General features: G+C 45.4%; 1 protein-coding gene across 1 annotated transcript; it reads left to right on the forward strand.

Annotated features, from left to right (window-relative positions):
• Window positions 1-624: 624 nt before the first annotated feature.
• On the forward strand, window positions 625-3,345 carry GJA4 (gap junction protein alpha 4). The gene is made up of 2 exons (XM_042996153.1): window positions 625-690; window positions 1,829-3,345. The coding sequence occupies exon 2, from the start codon at window positions 1,849-1,851 to the stop codon at window positions 2,848-2,850; it is 1,002 nt and encodes a 333-aa protein (XP_042852087.1). The 5' UTR covers window positions 625-690; window positions 1,829-1,848; the 3' UTR covers window positions 2,851-3,345.
• Window positions 3,346-19,514: the final 16,169 nt, after the last annotated feature.

Here is a 19,514-nt window from a genome sequence, read left to right on the forward strand (position 1 = left end):
AGCTCCACCACGGACTCTAGGGAGGGCAGATATAACCCCTCTCTCCCGATGTGGTCCCCCCCCCCCCCCCCCCGTACTGATGAGCCTCGACTGCCAAGTCCCGGCACAGCGCGGGGCACAAGGTGGCGCCCTGAAAAATGAGTGGTCTTCTCTCTTTTTTCTGACCAAGGGCAAGAGGACCCCATGGTCAAGGAAAGGTCCTTCCCTGGAGGCCCCCACACCCTCATCCGCATCTGCCCATCCCTCACAGCCCTCAGGTCAGTTGCAGGATCAGAAAGTTCTCGCTGTGATCCTTTCAAATCCAGCCACCTGGGAAAGGTTTGGCCCTGCAGAACTCCTGTTCCAGAGCCAAAGAAACAGAGGCTGGGAGGGTTCCGGGCCAGAATACCAAGCAGAAGGCGAAGAAGGGGAGCCAGAGGCCTCTCAAGCCCCCTCCACCTCCTAATTCCCAGTGCCAGTCCCGGGGCCCTTTCCTTAAGCGTCGCTACAGGGAGTCGGCACCTCCTGGTCCCCGCCCCCGGCTCTGAGAAGCGCCCCGCCGCCCTCCCGTGGCGTTTCCTGCCCCCACCCCGCCCCTCCGCGCTATTTAAGGCGCCCCCGCCGTCCGGCGCCGTCCAGCAGGGCTCCTGCGGGCGCCGCTCCGCTGTCGCGCTAACCCCGCCGCCACCTGGGCCACCCGGCAGGCAGGCGGTGAGTTGGGCTTGGGGGTGGGGAGGGCCAGGACGCCACCTGCTAACTAGCGAGCGGGGCGCGGGGGAGGGAGACGCCTCCGCCACCGGCCACTCGGCCGCCACGGGCTGAGGGTTGCTGGGGGTCGGGGGAGGCGCGACGGCTGCGGGCCAGGCTCTCTGCTGAGCCACGTTACTGGCTTCTTTCACTGTATCCTTATAACCCTAGGAGGTGGGAGTATTATTTCCATTTTACAGGAGAGGAGACTGAGGTGCTAAGGTTGACGCTTACCCAGGGTTAGTTAGCAAAAGGGAGCCAGCACCAAAGTCTGATTCCAGAGCCTGGCTCTAAAGAGCTTTGCTCCTTGAAGAAGCGCCTCCCCTGCCCCCTTCCCTGCATTTCTTCCCCCAGCTCTCTGCCCACCCACCTCCCCCATACCCCGTGTTCTGGGAACTTGGTGGCCTATGCCTCCACCCTGCTATGACAGTTCTTTTAAGAGTCTAGAATTTATCAACAACAGCTTGGGGGCCCAGGGGGTATGGAGGAAGGGGGTAGGATCAGTGTCCATACTTAAGTGGCAGGTGGTCACTATTGTTGACAGGTGGAACTAATGCAGGATGTTGCCTTTAGCATCTAACACCCTTCCCACCTGCCCCTTACCGCAGCTCAAAGGTTAGAGTGAGGTCAGCTGGGTGACTTACCATGGGCAGGGGGGCAGGGACCTGAGGTTTTGGGCCCCCTGAGAAGCTGAAGATAGCACCACCACTGCCCACAGTTGGGGACAGCCAGCCCATCATGGGCAAAAGGAAGGAGGGGCATAGCACAGCCATGTGACCTGGGGTAAGTTCCTCAGATTCTGTTCCCATAAGCTCAGGAGCCTCAATTTGATCCAAATCTTGAGCTGTGTTATCCTGGGACTCGGCCTGGGAACAAGAGGGATACAGAGGTATGACAAGACAAGGACCTAGTAGCCATCATCCAAAGATCAGCTTTTAGTCCTGACCACCCTGCTGGCTGTGAGCCCCCAAGCCAGTCCCTTCCCTTCCTTGAGCCTCAGTGTCCCTGTAGGTAAAATGGGTGTGGCCAACCTCCCTGCAAGCTTGTTGCCAGGACAGCTGAGAAGGATGTCATGCTGACTGTGTCCTCTATCTCCCTGCAGACGGAGGAGGCCGGGTAGCCATGGGTGACTGGGGCTTCCTCGAGAAGCTGCTGGACCAAGTCCAGGAGCACTCGACTGTAGTGGGCAAGATCTGGCTGACGGTGCTTTTCATCTTTCGCATCCTCATCCTGGGCCTGGCTGGCGAGTCCGTGTGGGGCGACGAGCAGTCAGATTTCGAGTGTAACACGGCCCAGCCGGGCTGCACCAATGTCTGCTATGACCAGGCATTCCCGATCTCCCACATCCGCTACTGGGTGCTGCAGTTCCTTTTTGTCAGCACACCCACCCTGGTCTACCTGGGCCACGTCATCTATCTGTCCCGGCGTGAAGAGCGGCTGCGGCAGAAGGAGGGGGAGCTGCGGGCGCTGCCAGCCAAGGACCCACGCGTGGAGCGAGCACTGGCAGCCATAGAGCGTCAGATGGCCAAAATCTCGGTGGCAGAGGACGGCCGCCTGCGGATCCGCGGGGCGCTCATGGGCACCTACGTGGCCAGCGTGCTCTGCAAAAGTGTGCTGGAGGCAGGATTCCTGTATGGCCAGTGGCGTCTCTATGGCTGGACCATGGAGCCAGTGTTCGTGTGCCAGCGCGCCCCCTGCCCCTACCTTGTAGACTGCTTCGTCTCGCGCCCCACAGAGAAGACTATCTTCATCATCTTCATGCTGGTGGTCGGACTCATCTCCTTGGTGCTCAACCTGCTGGAGCTGGGACACCTGCTGTGCCGCTGCCTCAGCCGGGAGGTGAGGGCCCGGCAGGGCCAGGATGTGCCCCCGGCCCAGCGCACCTCCTCGGAGCCCTACCCTGACCAGGTCTTCTTCTACCTCCCCGTGGGCGAGGGCCCCTCGTCCCCGCCTTGCCCTACCTACAATGGGCTCTCATCCAGTGAGCAGAACTGGGCCAACCTGACTACAGAGGAGAGGCTGGCTTCTTCCAGGGCCCCCCTCTTCCTGGACCCGCCTCCTGAGAGTGGCCAGAAATCCCCCAGTCGCCCCAGCAGCTCTGCTTCCAAGAAGCAGTATGTGTAGGGGGCTGGGGCTTATGTCACCCAACAGAGCGGCACAGGGAAGTCTGGCTGCCTTGGATGCCCTCTCCCTGAAGACTGCAGGAAAGAAGGGAGCAAGGGAAGCAGATGCTTGCTGGCCAGGAGCCCTCATTGCAGATTGTGTTTGAGCATCTGGGCCTTCCTGGTGACCAGAGGGGCACCATGGATCCCCCTCCAGAATATGACTCTGCCACAGGCACAGACAAAGCCAGCTTGGGGTGCTCCAGACCAAGGGCCTTGTGGGGCCTCTGGACTTTTTCACCTGGTTCAGAGCAACCTGGAGCCAATTTACCCCTCCCTCATGAAAGATTCACCTCTGCCCACGTTGTCCTCACAGGAAAGGGCTGGTTGAGGCTGCTGGGTCAGAGAGCTCACACACAGCCTGTGCTGGATCTGGCCCTGTCGAGGGGACTGGTGTCTCGTTCTCACTCCTTCCTAGTTCCACTGTTTATGCTTCTAAAATAAACAAGATTTGGTCACAAGCTACATGTGTCCTGATGCTGTCATGATGTGCCTCCTGGGAGGTTGGGGGGCAGTCGCCTGGCCCGGCTTCCTTTTTCTTTGCAGTCTCATGATCCGTCTTTGGCCTCTGCAACCCCAACTCCACCCAGTGTCTTAAACCCTCAAACCCCTACATCCTGCCTCTCAGCAGCCCTGAGTCCTAAACGCTCACCTTTTGAAATGCCTCTACCACGCAGCCCCCCACAACGGCCAAAGCCCCTGCCTGTCCCCATCCTGCCCCATGGCCATCCAGTGCCCTGGCTATGCTGAGTGCAGTGTGCTTCCTTACTGGACACTCTGCTCCCAAGCCCTCTACCCTATCCCAGCTCATTCTGGACCCCTTGGTATTTGGGGAGGCAGATTTAGATCACTTGCCTCCTCCTACCTTGGCCCTTTCTAGTCTGCCCCCCTAAAGGCCTGCAACCTATCTCCTCCCCATGCACTGAGTACAGAGAAATCTTGCCTCTGAGTCACAAAGTTTGCAGTAAAAGTAGTAAAAAATGGAACTGGATGGGGTGCCTGGGTGGCTCAGTCGGTCAAGCGTCCGACCTTGGCTCAGATTGTGATCTCGTGGTTTGCGAGTTCAAACCCTGCATCAGGCTCTGCTCTGACAGCTCAGAGCCTGGAGCCTGCCTCGGATTCTGTGTCTCCCTCTCTCTCTGCCCCTCCCCAGCTTATGCTCTCTCTCTGTCTCAAAAATAAATAAAACGTTAAAAAAAAAATAGAACTGGATCTTGACGGATGAATAGTTCACTGGGAAGGGCAAGAAGACGCTGAATGCTCGGGCAGAGAAAATTGTTTTTGCAAAAGCACAGAGAAGGGGAATGGGCAGGGGGTACTGGGGGTGCTTAGGGCCTGGTGAGCCATCCAGGATGGGGGAAGTACGGGTGAGGATGAACCCAGTATTGGCAGAGTTGACCCTTCGTGGAAGGTGACCCAGGTGGTGGTGAGCACTCAGATAGTGGCCCTCAGAGGCAAGCTGGCTGTCTTCCCCTAGTCAGGGAGATCTGGGGCTGGACAGGGACCTGGGGTCCATCCCATGTGGCCACACGCCTCTCCTTGAGAGCTTTACAGCATGTTGGCAGCTCATCCCTATTCCCATCAAGATAGGTCTCCAAACACCAGCTCTGTACCCCTCACCCTAGAACTAACTTATTCACGACTTACCCATCAAGTTTGGATGCTCAGCCTGAAAAGTCACAGCCCTATAATTCCTCCAGCTTCTGTTGTTCCTTCTGAATCCCAGAGATCTGACAGACCAGCCTCCTCATGGCTCCCCAGACTCATCCAGGTATGTTCCCACCTTGCTCCTTTGATGACCTATAGTGCCCTTCCCCCCACTTCCAAACACCACACTACAACGAAAAAGGCAGTACCTGAGTGCAGAGAGAAAGATGAGCTTTGATATCAGAGGGTCCTCAATTTAAATGCTACTTCTGACATGTACAAAGCCTTGTGGCCTTAAGTCAATTGTTTCCCTTCTCTAAGTCTCTGTTCTCTCTGTAATATGCAGATAACACTGCCTGCCTCACAAGTTACAAGAAACAAAAATAAGAGAATGTACGTGAGTCTGCCTGGCTCATAGTAGTCATGTAGTGAAATTCAGCTCAGCCTCTAGCAAGGTTATCACAGGTCCTTCTTCCTCCAGGAAGCCCTCCCTGATTTCTCCAGCCAGTCCCCAGTGATGATCTCTACCTCAGGAAACTGAACCGCTGCTTAGTATGAGCCTGTTTTATCTCCCCAGTGAGTCTCTAAGGATCACCACAGAGTCACTTTTATTCCCCATGGGCCTAGCCCATCATTCACTTCCATCAGTCACAATCCCACATGTCTATGACATGAGGGATTGAGATAGACTTGGCAGAAAGCAGGCTGTTCGTGAATAAGAATGGCATGATCTGGGACACTGAGGTCCTCTTCCAAGGGGTTCTTCCCCAGCCAGGGTGAGAGGCCAGATCTGTGGCTTAGAGGTCAGTCTCTGAGAGCCAGCCCAGGCTGAGGGCTCTAGAAGCCTGCTTCCAGTAGGTATTCCCTACCTGTCCTAGCTTGGAAAGGTAAGAGAAGAAAGGGCTAGGTGAGTAAGGAAGGTATCCTTCCCCTCCCTCAAGGGTCACCTGCTCTGAGCTTGGAGTTGGGTCTGGGGTCAGGCCAGGGACCTGACTCTTGGGCAAGGCTGGGGCTGGGTCCTAGACTGGTGGCCACACAACCACGAGGGCAAATGGGCTGTGGTCTGAGGATAAGAATAGTGCCATAGGAATGGAGCCACACAGGGTGGGTGGGCCAGTGCAGTAGGGTGAAGACTTATGAATGCAGAGGGGCTACGAGTTCCATGCCACTTGGCTTTCGTGACAAAGTACCACAGACAGGGTGGAGGGGACTTCAACCACAGAAATTTATTCTCTCACACTTCTGGCTGCTAGAAGTCTGAGATCAATGTGTCTGCAGGGTCAGTTCCTTCTGGGGCCTGTGAGGGAGAGTCTGTTCCAGGCCTCTCTCCCAGCTTCTGGTGGGATGCCAGCCGTCTTTGACATTCCTCGGCTTGCAGAAGCATTGCCCCACTCTCTGCCTTCATCTTCACATGGGATTCTCCCTCTGCGTGTGTCTGTCTCTGTGTCCACGTTTTTTCGTAAGGACATCAGCCATATTGGATTAAGTTCCTCCTAATGACGTCATTGTAACTTGATTACCTCTGTAAAGACCATTTCCAAATAAGGCCACATTCTGAGGTACTGGGGGTTAGGACTTCAGCATGCCTCTTTGGGGGACAAAGCACACCACCCCACCCGCCCCGCCTCACCTCTAAGCACTAGTGGGGCAAGGCCAAGGAGTACGTGAAGTGCGTGTTGGTCTCAGGCACCTCCTCGGAGATGCGGGCCTGGATGGAACCCAGCAGATTCCAGCTCACTTCCTCCCACCTGCCTATTCCTCACCACCACCCAAATCTATGTTGGCAACAGGCAATTCTGGGTCACAGAAAGAGCCACTGGGGGCTTTACTCCTGACTCTCCTCACACTCACTTGACTCCAGTCCCTGTCCCTCTCTGGGCCTCAGTTTCCCCCTGTGAAATGAAAGGGTTGAATGAGAAACAGGGAGTAACCTGTCACTAATCACCAGTCTAAAGCTCACGAGTGATGCGCTATTTTTCATCAATCAGAACAGATTCAACTTTGTTTCTATAATAAGATCAGTTCCAGTCACTTGAATTCACATTGCCTTCCTAAGTAGGAAAGAAAGGGACAGGATTATTTGGAGTGCACTGGGAATTTTGCATAACCCAAGGTCATCTTATCTGTGACCCAGGGGAGCATGTGAACGTCATGAGCTGTGCATAAACAGAGCTGTCAGGGTTGGGTGATGTCAAACTTCTTTCCAATCTAATGTGCTGGCTCACTGGCCGCTGGGTTGCTGACCTCATGATTCTGCGGACAACCCCCGGTTCCTTGAGTGTAGATCCTTTTGTTTCCTTTTTACACTAACCTCAGCATGCCCACGGATGTTTACAGGAAGGGATCTCCATCACGGAATTGTCAGAATTTCTTTCTCCACCTTACAACTTCCCCCACCAGCCCTGGCTCTGACCACAAGTGCCACACAAGGCTCAATCTTTCTGTCCTTCCCATGCAAGAACTATAGCCACATGCAGATAGCCACCAGGCTGGTCCTGAATCTGCTCTTACCCTATTTTTCCAGCTGACTGATTTCCAGAAGTCTCTGGCCAACCAATAAGTTGTCTACTTTCCTCTTAACAGGTGCATCACTCCCCTCAGTGCTAGACATGATAGTTCAAGTGGTCAGAATCCAGATTATCAATCTCTCTTGACTCAAAACTTCTACCTCTATGAATGCAACGTAGGATTATATTAACTTTGCTATTTTCTCCTCTTTTCCATATATAGAAATTTTTTTCAGATTATAAAGGTCATGCATGATCATTGTAGATAATGAGATCCCGCCATCCAGGCATACTAACTATTAATATTCAGAAATAATTCCTTTCAGGCTCTTCCATGCATATTTTTTTAAACTTTTTCAATGTTTATTTATTTTTGAGAGAGAGAGAGACAGAGACAGAGACAGAGTGTGAGCAGGGAAGGGGCAGAGAGAGAGGGGGGCACAGAACTCTAAGCAGGCTCAGGCTCCAAGCTGTCAGCACAGAGCCCAATGCAGGCATCAAACTCACAAGCCGTGAGATCATGACCTGGGCTGAAGTCGGACACTTAACTCACTAAGCCACCCAGGCACCCCCTTTCCATGCATATTTTTAAATAAAATCTGAATGAAGTTGTACCTACAGTTTTATATTCTTTTTTCATTTTACATAAGTCATAAAGCTTTTCCCCATGTCATCAAATTGGAAACACCACTTAATGGCTTTATCACACGACTTTATCATTCTCTACTTAACCATGACCGTGATATTGGATTTTTAGATTGTTTGCAATCAATTATCCTCTGTTATAAATTGTACCATGATGTAGATGCCTGTACATAAGTGTTTTCCAAATTGCCTATTTCCTTAAAAGAAAGACATTCCAAGCAGTGAAATTACTGGGTCAAAGGTATGACATTTTTTCATTTTAAAAAGCTAGGGGCTTTTTTCTGATTGTGGAAGTAATCCATTGTGGGTTATTCAGAAATGCAGAAACGCACAAATTCTAAGAACTGGAAGCACCAGCCACCTCTGATCGTGGGAGAAAAGGTGGAGCTGGAAACAAGAGAGCTGACTGAAGGCACTGGGCACTGAGGACCCTCCTTCCCCCACCCTTACAGGGATGGGAGCTTATTCTCAGGAGAAGACAAAGCAGAGGAGGAGGGGGAAACACCATAGAGAGTACAGGGTGGGAGTAGTATAAAGACCAGAGGGCAGTTGAATGGAAGTTTACATACTTAATGGTGAGACCCTCAGCCTTCTCCCCCTCCCTCCCAGCTGGCTCCCAGAATGCTGCTTCTAGATGAGGCTATAAAAAGAGAAGACTGCTGGCCACAGAAGGCTGCCTTGAGGAAGGTGAGGAGGGATGCTCCACAGAAGAGATGGGGAGACCATCCCGGACAAAGGGAATAGCATTCTCTAAGGTTCTGAACAAGAAAGCTTGATATATTATTCATTGTTCAGGACTTTTTTCTATATGACCTGCAAGTTGGTTTCCAGAAAAAAAATATTTAAATATTCAATAGCATTGCATGAAAGTACCCATTTCGGGGTGCCTGAGTGGCTCAGTTCGTTGAGCGTCCAAATTCGGCTCAGGTCATGATCTCGTGGTTCATGAGTTCAAGCCCCGTGTCAGGCTCTGTGCTGACAGCTCAGAGCCTGGAGCCTGCTTCCAATTCTGTCTCCCTCTCTCTCTGCCTCTCTCTCTCTCTCTCTCTCTCTCTCTCTCCCTCTCTCTCTCTCTCTCTCAAAAATAAATAACCACTTAAAAATTTTTTTAAAAAGTGCCCATTTCAAGGCACCCACACTAACATTATTAAACAATATTTTAGGGGTGTCTGGGTGGCTCGGTTAAGCATCATACTTTGGCTCTGGTCATGATCTTGTGGTTCATGAGTTCGAGCCCTGCATCCAGCTCTCTGCCATCAGCACAGAGCCTGCTTCGGATCTTCTGTCTTCCTCTCTCTCTGCCCCTCCCCCATGGCTCTCTGTCTCAAAAATAAACATTTGTTTTAAATATTTAAAAAATAAAATAAAATCTGGCAGAATATATTCTCCTTTCATTTTTTTCACTCCTCTTCAGAATCCTGAAAGCTATGTATATATTCTCTAGGCAGGTGTTTAGAAGAGTCTTCTCAGTGGAATCTGACAGACCCAAAAGGAAAGACCTAAAGATGTGGCCACTAAGGGCTCCCTAAGGAAGTAGAGCCACTCTATGTCCATGCAATGAAGATCAGTCACAAAGCCCCACCCATTCACTCTGAACATCCCAGTATCTTAGTGACCCTTTCTTAGACATGAGCACACAGCCAAGGATGCCAGGCATTTGAGGAAAGCATCTTACATGAAAGAGTCTGAAACAAATCACTGAGTGCCCAGCCCAATGAACAATATAGGTCCACACTACTGAAAATGTTCAGAACACAGAAGACAAAGAGATGATCCTACAAGACTGCAGAGAGAGAACATAGTTCCATACGTGGTCTCAAGAATCAGAATGGCACTACAATTTGCAACAATACTGGAAGCTACAGGACAATGGATCAATGCCTTCAAAATTCTGAGAAAATTGATTTTCAACCTGGAATTCTATACTCAGGCCAAGGACCAATTAAAGTAAACTCTACACTCTGCAATTGTTTTAATAGCATGATCCCTTGAAGGTTTGAATAAACTTTTTTTAATTTAATGTTTATTTTTGAGAGAGAGAGAATGCACAGGAGCAGGGGAGGGGAAGAGAAAAAGCTAGGCAGAGGCTCTGAAGCAGGCTCTGTGCTGACAGCAAAGATCCCACCATGGGGCTCGAACTCACAAACCATGAGATCATGACCTCAACCAAAGTCGGACACTTAACCAACTGAGCTACCCAGGTGCCCCAGGTTTGAACAAACTTGTCTGTAAAGCCCATCAGACTTGATACCTTTTTTTTTTTTTGCCTTCATTTAGTATTTTTTTAATTCCAGTATAGTTAACATACAGTGTTATATTAGTTTCAGGGGTACAATATAGTGATTCAAGAATTCTATACATCACCCAGTGTTCTTCACAAGTGCACTCCTTAATCCCCATCACCTATTTCATCCATCCCCACCACCACCTCCCCTCTGGTAACCATTGGGTTTTTTCTCTGTAGTTGAGTCTGTTTCTTTAATTTCTCTCCCCCTCTCTTTTTTTTCCCCCTTTTGCTCATTGTTTTCTTAAATTCCACATATTAGTGAAATCATATGGTATTTGTCTTTCTCTGACTTTTTTCACCTAGTATTATACTCTGCAGCTCCATCCATGTTGTTGCAAATGGCAAGATTTCATTCTTTTTTATGGCTTAATAATATTCCATTATATTCACTTCTTCTTTATCCATTCATCTATTGATGGACACCTGGGCTGCTTCCATAATTTGACTATTGTAAATAATGTGGCAATAAACATAGGAGTGCATATATCCCTTTGAATTAGTGTTTTTGTACTTTTTGGATAAACACCCAGTAGTACAATTACTGGATCATAGGGTAGTTCTATTTTTTACTTTTGAGGAACCCCCATACTGTTTTCCACAGTGGCTGCACCAGTTTGCATTCCCACCAATAGTTAGAGAGGGTTCCTTTTTCTCAACATCCTTCCCAACACTTGTTTCTTTTGTCTTTGGTTTTCACCATTCTGACAGGTGTGAAGTGATACCTCATTGTAGTTTTAATTTGCATTTCCCTGATGATGAGTGATATTAAACATATTTTTATGTGTCTGTTGGCCATCAGTATGTCTTCCTTGGAGAAATGTCTGTTCATGTCTTTTGTCCATTTTTCAATTGGATTATTTGGATTTATTTTTTTTTTTTTTTTTTTTTTTGGTGTTGAATTGTATAAGTTCTTTATAGATTTTGGATACTAACCCTTATCAAACATGTCATTTGCAAATATCTTCCCCCATTCAGTAGGTTGCCTTTTAATGTTGTTGACTATTTCCTTCACTGTGCAGAAGCTTTTCATTTTGTTGTAGTCTCAATAGTTTATTTTTGCTTTTATTTCCCTTGCCTCAGGAGATAAATCTAGAAAAATGTTGCAATAGCCAATATCAGAGAAATTACTTCCTGTGCTCTCCTCTAGGATTTTTATGGTTTCAGGTATCACATTTAGGTCTTTAACCTATTTTGAATTTATTTTTGTGTATGGTGTACAAAAGTGGTCCAGTTTCATTCTTTTGCATATTGCTGTCCAGTTTTCCCAACACCATTTGTTGAAGAGACTATCTTTTTCCCATTGGCTATTTTTTCCTGCTTTGTTGAGGATTAATTGGCCATATAATTTTGGGTTTGTTTCTGGATTTTCTATTCTGTTCCATTGATTTATGTCTACTTTTGTGCCCATACCATACTGTTTTGATTACTACAATTTTGTAATATGATTTGAGGTCTGGAAGTATGATATATTCCAGCTTTGTTTTTTCAAGATTGCTTTGGATATTTGGGGTCTTTTGTTGTTTCCATACAAATTTTAGGATTGTTTGTTCTAGTTCTGTGAAAAATGCTGTTGGTATTTTGATAGGGATTGCATTAAATCTGTAGATTGTTTTTGGTAGTATAGACATTTTAACAATATTTGTTCTTCCAATCCATGAGCATGGAATGTCTTTCTATTTCTTTGTGTCATCTTCAACTTCTCTCATCAGTGTTTTATAGTTCTTGGAGTACAGGTCTTTCACTTCTTTGGTTAGCTTTATTCCTAGGTATCTTGTTATTTTTGTTGCAACTGTAAATGGGATTGTTTTCTTAATTTCTCTTTCTGATGCTTCATTATTAGTGTATATAAATGCAACAGATTTCTGAACATTGGTCTTGTATCTGCAACTTTATTGAATTCATTTATCAGTTCTAGTAGATTTTTGGTGTAGTCTTTCGGGTTTTCTATATACAGTCATGTCATCTGCAAATAGTGAAAGTTTTATTTCCTCTTTGCCAGTTTGGATGCCTTTTCTTTCTTTCTTTCTTTCTTTCTTTCTTTCTTTCTTTCTTTTTTTTTTTTTTTTTTTTTTTTTGTCGGAGTGCTATGGCTAAGACTTCCAGTACTATGTTGAATAAAAGTAGTGAGAGTGGACATCCTTGTCTTGTTCCTGTCTTTAGGAGAAAAGCTCTCAGCTTTTCCCCATTGAGTATGATGTTAGCTGTGGGGTTTTCATATATAGCCTTTATTATGTTGAGGTACGTTCCCTCTAAACCTACTTTGTTGAGGATTTTTATCATGAATGGCTATTGTACTTCACCAACTGCTTTTTCTGCATCTATTGAAATGATCATATGGTTTTTATCCTTCTCCATTGATGTGATGTCTCACATGACTGATTTCCAAATATTGACCCACCTTGCAACCCAGGAATAGATCCCACTTGATCATGGTGAATTTTTTTTTAACGTATTGTTGGATTCAGTTTGCTAGTGTTTATTTGAGGTTTTTTGCATTCATGTTCATCAGAGATATTGGCCTGTAGTTTGCTTTTCTCGTGTCTTTATCTGGTTTTGGTATCAGGGTGATACTGGCCTGATGGAATTTGGACGTTTTCCTTCCTCTTCTATTTTTTGGAATACTTGGAGAAGAATAGACATTAACTCTTATTTCAATGTCTTTTTTATGTCACTCTGTAAAAATTTTTTTACTGTCTCCAGCAACAGTTTGTCTACTCAGATTTTCTTCTGCATGAATCTTAGTACTTTACATTCCCTCCCCCCCCCGCCCCCCCCACACACACACAAATGCTATTTGAATTAGGTGTTTGGACATCCTTAGGTAATCACACCATCTATTCTCACTTTGCTTACACTTCAACTAAAAGCCCTAAATAAAATTGTTCCTTGGCTTCTCTGTGTGCCATGTAAGATGTTTTGTATCAGAGTGATACTAGTTTGGTGAGCTGCCACTAACTATTACTAATAGGAGCTTATGTAATTGGGAATTTGGGTACTAAAAGTGACACATGGGACATCTGCAACAGCAAAATGCCATCGTGTCCACTTCAGCCCATTATGCCAACTGATGAGAACCATCCTCTTAAATCTGGATGTTCACCCAGAGTATTAGTGACTCTTAGCTTTGATAAATCGGATTTATCCTTCATCCGATAAGTCTGAGAGTTTAATACAATTAAGTGGCTTTCCCTGGTGGAATCTACATTTATTCCTGGGTCTGTACATGTGGAGTCTTTGTTAAGTGCAAAATACTATTTCTAAAAGACTGTACCCCTTTTTCTACCCCACTCCAGGAAGGGGGGTAGCACAGCAAAGTATCACAGAGAACCTTAGGGTGTGGGGGACCTAATTACCTAGGCCATACCCTGAACTCAGAGAACCTCAATCATCCCAGCTTAGCTGTGATCCAGAGGATCTCTAAAAGCAGAAACAGAAACTCAAGGGTGGGGGGGATGATGGATTCTTAAAAAGGGGAATGAGGGACAGACACGGGAAGCCAAGCTCAGCAAAGGATCCAAAAGCTTCCCAAGATCAGATGCCCAGGCATTAGGTTAGGACCACAGGTGCCCAAGCCAAGCTTTAGCCATGAGAAGACATTAGGTTAGGACCACAGGTGCCCAAGCCAAGCTTTAGCCATGAGAAGAACTATTGTCAGCCTTATAGCAGTCGGTTCCTGTAAAGAACAGAACACAGTATGGCAGGGAGCTCAGATGCCTTCCCAGGACTGTCTTAAGAGAGGCCTCCAGAGGGACTAAGGAGATGACAACAGGGTATATGTGAGTAGAGACAGGGAGGGGACAGGCCAAGACTGAGAACACCAACCCAGCAGTAACATCAGTGGAACATCTATTTCCAAATGAGATCATACATACCATTACACTTTAGCATATGTGTCAAAAAGCATTCAAATTTTACATCTTGGGGGGATGCCTGGGTGGCTCAGTCGGTTAAGCAACCGACTCTTGATTTCGGCTCCGGTCATGATCCCACCGTACATGAGTTCAAGCTTTGCGCTGACAGTGTGGAGCCTATTTAGGATTCTCTCTCTCTCTCTCTCTCTCTCTCTCTCTCTCTCTCTCTCCCTCCCTCCCTCCCTCCCTCCCTCCCTCCCCCACTTGTGTTCTCTGTCTCTCTCAAAAATAAACTTTTAAAAAATTTTACATCTTTGAAACATACCATAATCTTTATATACAATTACTATTTAATATAGCAAGAGCCTCAAGAAGTAAAAGTGGCCTAGGCTTTTCAACACCTGAAAGGCTTTGAAAAGAGAAACTTGGACTAAGAATTTTGATAGTCAAAGTTTCTAGGTCTCCTCCACTAGAACGTGAGATCCCTGAGGGCCTGGACTATGCATCCCCAAAAAACCAAAATCAGGAAATTCCCACAAAAAGTAATGATTTTCTGAATCAGAAAAAATGTATTCATTAAGGTTTATAGAATTTAATTGAACTGAACTCAGAGATTCTGACAGGGCTCAGCAAGAACACTTTCAAAAGAGCTAAGCCCATGAGCTTATCTGCACAACATGAAGTAGAGAGTAAGAGATTTACAACCAATTTAGGAGAAGAAAACTCCAAAATATTGCATGGAGGCAGGTAAGCATCACAAAAAGAAGGGAAAGGAAACTATATCCCTGAAGCATGGGACAGAGGTAGGGGGAAATGGGGCAAACAGAGACTCAGGCAGGTAAGAGAAGTTCAGCTGCCTCTGAACAGGCATCCACACCCTTCCCAATGAGAAGGGAGTGCCTAAGACACAGAGTCTACCTTCCATTATGGAAGCTGAAATGAGAAGAAAGCACCTTTCAGGCTTGGGACCATGCTTTGGGTTCAGTCAATCAGATGTTTCTGCCCAGATTCCTCCCAGAATCCAATATCTAATAATGATATTGGAACAGGAGACAAGGCTTTGGGCCCAGTTGTGGCAGAGTTGGAAGTGAAACTCCTGCATAAAAGTCATTGGTGCCTCTCTCTCCTGGCCCTGGTGCTGGTAGGAGGGGAAGAGGCCTCCCTTGAGATTTAGTAACCACAGACATGTTCTCACACAAGTATGGATTTCAATTTCTACTCTTTGTGAGAGCCAGATACCCCAAGTAGTCTTTATCCAATATGAGCCTCAGGGGACTTAGAAGAAAGTCACTTTTGAGGGATGTTTCCTCAAGGAAAGCCACGTGGAAGTCCCATAGAAAAAGCCCCACCATATGTGAACACACAATCCAAAATTACAAAACACTGGAGTGCCTGGGTAGCTCAGTTGGTTGAGTGTCTGACTTCAGCTCAGGTCATGATCTCACAGTCCATGAGTTCGAGCTCTGCATCGGGCTCTCCTCTATCAGCACAGAGCCTGCTTTGGATTCTCTCTCTCTCTCTCTCTCTCTCTCTCTCTCTCTCTCTCCACCTCCCCCACTCACCCTCTCTCTCACATAAATAAATAAACACTTAAAAAAAACACAAAACAAAATTACAAGACACACAAGAAAATAACACACTATGAATTAGAGTAAACAAAACAACATACAGAACAATTTGACCTCCCCAAAACTTTGAATCATTGAACCATTGAATAGGGTCAATAGATTGAATTGTGACAGATTGAATTATTACTGGCCCCAACACTCCATCCCTCTTTGCATTGCACCCTTGCAATGGCCTCATCAAAGGCAGAATGTACTTTTACACCCCTTAACTTAGAGCTTAAGTAGATGCCTTGTTTTGACCAGTGGCATGTGAAGGAAGTAACCATGGATCAGTTCCCAGAGTAAGTCTTAAGAAAGCTCATATATTTCTGTTTGTTCTTCTGTGACTCTTCAGTCATGATGAGAAGATCTTCCCCTGAGTGGCTGTTGCCCTTTCAGCTAGGGCCCTGAAAGAACACTCTAGAAGCAGAGCTGTCCCAGCTGCCCACAGATCTGCAGTGAGAAGTGAAGCCATGCCAGCTGCCACCATGTTAAGCAGAGGTTCCCAGTTGAGCCTAGCCTCACTCTGCAGACCTGCCCCAGCCAATCAGCAGATGCATAAGAATAAGTGGTTTTGGTTTTAGGCCTCCAAGTTTTGGGATAATAACTTACACAATATCAGTATGTAAATAGGTAAGTTATACAAACAAATATGTTTAAAATGATTAGAAAAAAAAGAATAAAAAGGGAGAAAAAAGATCTTGTTAAGAAATTAAGGTCCATACATTTTAGAGAACTAAATCAAACTTACAGAACAAGTTTTAGAAGTTATTAAAATTTAAAACTAATGGAGAATTGTGCTTCTACTCACAAAGAATCAACTGCTATGAAAAATGCCCTCCCGTTAGAAACAACTAGAAAACCCAGATGAAATATTATGAATCAACTCCTTTGGACACTGGGCAAGAGGCAGCAAAGGACTATCATCCCTGAGAGAAGGGAGACAAACAAGGTGGGCACTACAATTGTCCCAGTTAACTGTGTGGAAACAGTTTTCAGGCTTCAGAGCAGAGAAGCAGGTCAGACAGAGACCAGAAATTTTGCTGAATCAAAGAGAAAGAGATCAGATTTAAGGGAGGTCCAGACAGCTAGACTTTCTGGGGAAGAATACCACAAAAGATGCAGCCTCACAGAGAAAGAACTCCAGAGATCCTCAGAAGGGTCGCTCAAGTGCACGGTGAAACTCTCTGAAGACAGGGCAAGAATCCCTGGAAAACTATAAGCTGAACAAATCCTGGAACTATTTCCGGGCTCAGAAATAGTTTATGTTCCCATCTGCCAGACTGGAGAGACCACATAAATCATGAGGCATTGAGAAAAGTCCCGACAAAGGTATTGCATAGTAGTGCAGTTAACTTAGCTGCACACTAAAGGATTCTCTGGACCCACCCTAACAAAACTTAAAAGCAAGCCTCACAAGGATCTAACTTAGATCCTCACAAGGATCTAACTAACTTACTAATCCTTAGTAACTTATTTGTATGCTAGAACAATTTGAACTTTTTTTTTAAAGGAATACAACTTAATAAGAACTAACAGACACAAAGAAGTGTAATCAGTAACCAGGAGAAAATTTAATAAATAGATATAGACTCAATAGTTATAGAGATGAAGGAATTACCAAAAAAAGTGAGTTAAAAGAGTTATTTTATATATATCAAAAGCTATGGTCAAGTATATAAAGGAAAACATGAACATACTGAAGACAACAATGGAAAATATTTTTTAAAGACTAAAATGGAACTTACATAGAAAAAAATGCAATATCTGAAATTTTTAAATACACTGGATGAGATTTACATCAGATTAGACATTGAAGTAAAAATTTGAGAAGAGTCCCATCACCTATGAGACAATATCAAGTAGTCTAACAAAGAAGTGGGAATATACTAGAAGTGGAAAAGGGAAAAGAGAAGACATTAAAAAAATATTTAAGAAAGAAATGACTGAAAAAATTAAATTTCGTGAAAGTCATAAACATTAAAAAAGCACAGTGAAACACAACAAGAATAAATATAATTATAGTCACACCAAGGCACATCATAATCAAATAGTTGAAAACCAGAGATACAGAGAAAATCTTAATAGCATCCACAATTTTTAAAAAAGCATTACATATAAAGAATAAAGAATGAGAGAAAACTTTGCATTAAAAACTAAATAAGCTTGGGGCGCCTGGGTGGCTCAGTTGGTTGGGCAACCAACTTCACTCAGGTCATGATCACACAGATCATGAGTTGGAGCCCTGCATTGGTCTCTGTTCTGACAGCTCAGAGCCTGGAGCCTGCATCAGATTCTATGTCTCCCTCTCTCTCTGTCCCTCCCCCACTCACGTTCTATCTTCTCCTTCAAGAGTAAATAAACATTAAAAAAATTTAATAAATAAATAATAAAAAACTAAGTAAACCAAAGAAAAATGGAACAATATTTTTAAAGTTAAAAAAGAACTGTCCAGGGGTGCCTGGGTGGCTCAGTCAGTTGAGCACCCAACTTCAGCTTAGCTCATGATCTCGTGGTCCGTGAGTTCGAGCCCCACGTCAGGCCCTGTGTTGACAGCTCAGAGCCTGGAGCCTGCTTCCAATTCTGTGTCTCCCTCTCTCTCTCTGTCCCTCCCCCGCTCACAGTCTCTCTCTCTCAAAAAATAAACATTAAAAAAAATTTTTTTAAAGCAATTATCAGTGCACTCCTTAATCCCCATCACCTATTTGACCCATTAAGGAATGCACTTATCATGATGGTAAAAAAAGAAAAACAAAAAGTGGAGAAGGTAATTGGTTTTAGGAAGGTGTGCAGGTCCATTTCAACTGAATCAAGAAATTGTTACATATTTTTTAAATGTTTATTTATTTTGAGAGAGAGAAAGAGCACTCACATGAGTGGGGGAGGAGCAGAGGAGAGGGAGAAAATCCCAAGCAGGCTCCATGCTGTCAGTACAGAGCCTGATGCAGAGCTCAGACTCATGAACCATGAGATCATGATCTGCGCTGAAATCAAGAGTCGGATGCTCAACAAAGTGAACCACCCAGGCACTCCAACAAATCATTATAAATTTTTTTAAATGATTTATAGTACATAAGTATTAACATTTGTTAAATACTGGGAATGGATTCCTGGGCACTCTATTATCCTATACATTTCTGAAGTTTTGAAATATTTCTTAATAAATAATGATAAATAATAAATAAAAACAAAGCAATAACAATAACAAAAGAACTGTCCATCCAGAACTCTAAATTCCAGGGAAAATAGATTTTGAAAATGAAAGTGAGACTTCCAGTTTCCAGTCCAGGATGTTGGGTCTGGAAGTCACCATTTCATCCTAACAACAAGTAAAAAGCTAAACAAACTAAAGAATCAACAAGTTTCCTTGGATCTATGAGAGAATTGAGGTCACAAGGCAAAGTATTGCCCCCAAAAAGGAAAGGCCAAGAGGTGAATACAGAAAATCACAATAGACCAGACCCATCGGCTGAGACCTCTGACAGAACCAGTGACAGGGTAGGAAGACCTATACAGTAATTAACAAATCCTAGAAACTCAGTGTGGACAAGTCTGAATCCAAAATTCCAGAGGGAAGTTTGTGTGGGGAGATCCCCACACTTCTGTGAGTTTTGCCTTCAAAATCTCAACTAGGTTCTCACAGTGAATATCAGAGAAAAATCCCCTCTGTTTCCTGCAATGGGAGTGGAAAGTAGCCATTTTGAAACACACCAGAGTCCTGTTCTTCTGAACAACATCTGCCCTCAAGAGAAACTTTGAACCAGCTGAGAAGCACTTGTGAAGTTCACGGTCAAGAACCACAGGCTCATTAAGAGACTGAGACTAATCATAAGACTTTTGAACACTTCCTCTGCCCCTACACCTTACCACCATATTACCAAAGTCCTATTTACGGCAGTTCCTTTTATCCACTATGTAATGACCAGTTATCAAGAAAAAAATCACAAAGCATACTGAAAGGCAAAAACACAGTTTGAGGAGACAAACATCAGAACCAGACATGGATATGACAGGATCTGTCAGCCTGGGAATTTAAAACAACTATGACTAATATGCTAAGGACTCTAATGGATAAGGTAGGA

The sequence above is a fragment of the Panthera tigris genome, chromosome C1 (assembly GCF_018350195.1).
Source record: "Panthera tigris isolate Pti1 chromosome C1, P.tigris_Pti1_mat1.1, whole genome shotgun sequence".
Lineage (NCBI taxonomy): Eukaryota > Metazoa > Chordata > Mammalia > Carnivora > Felidae > Panthera > Panthera tigris.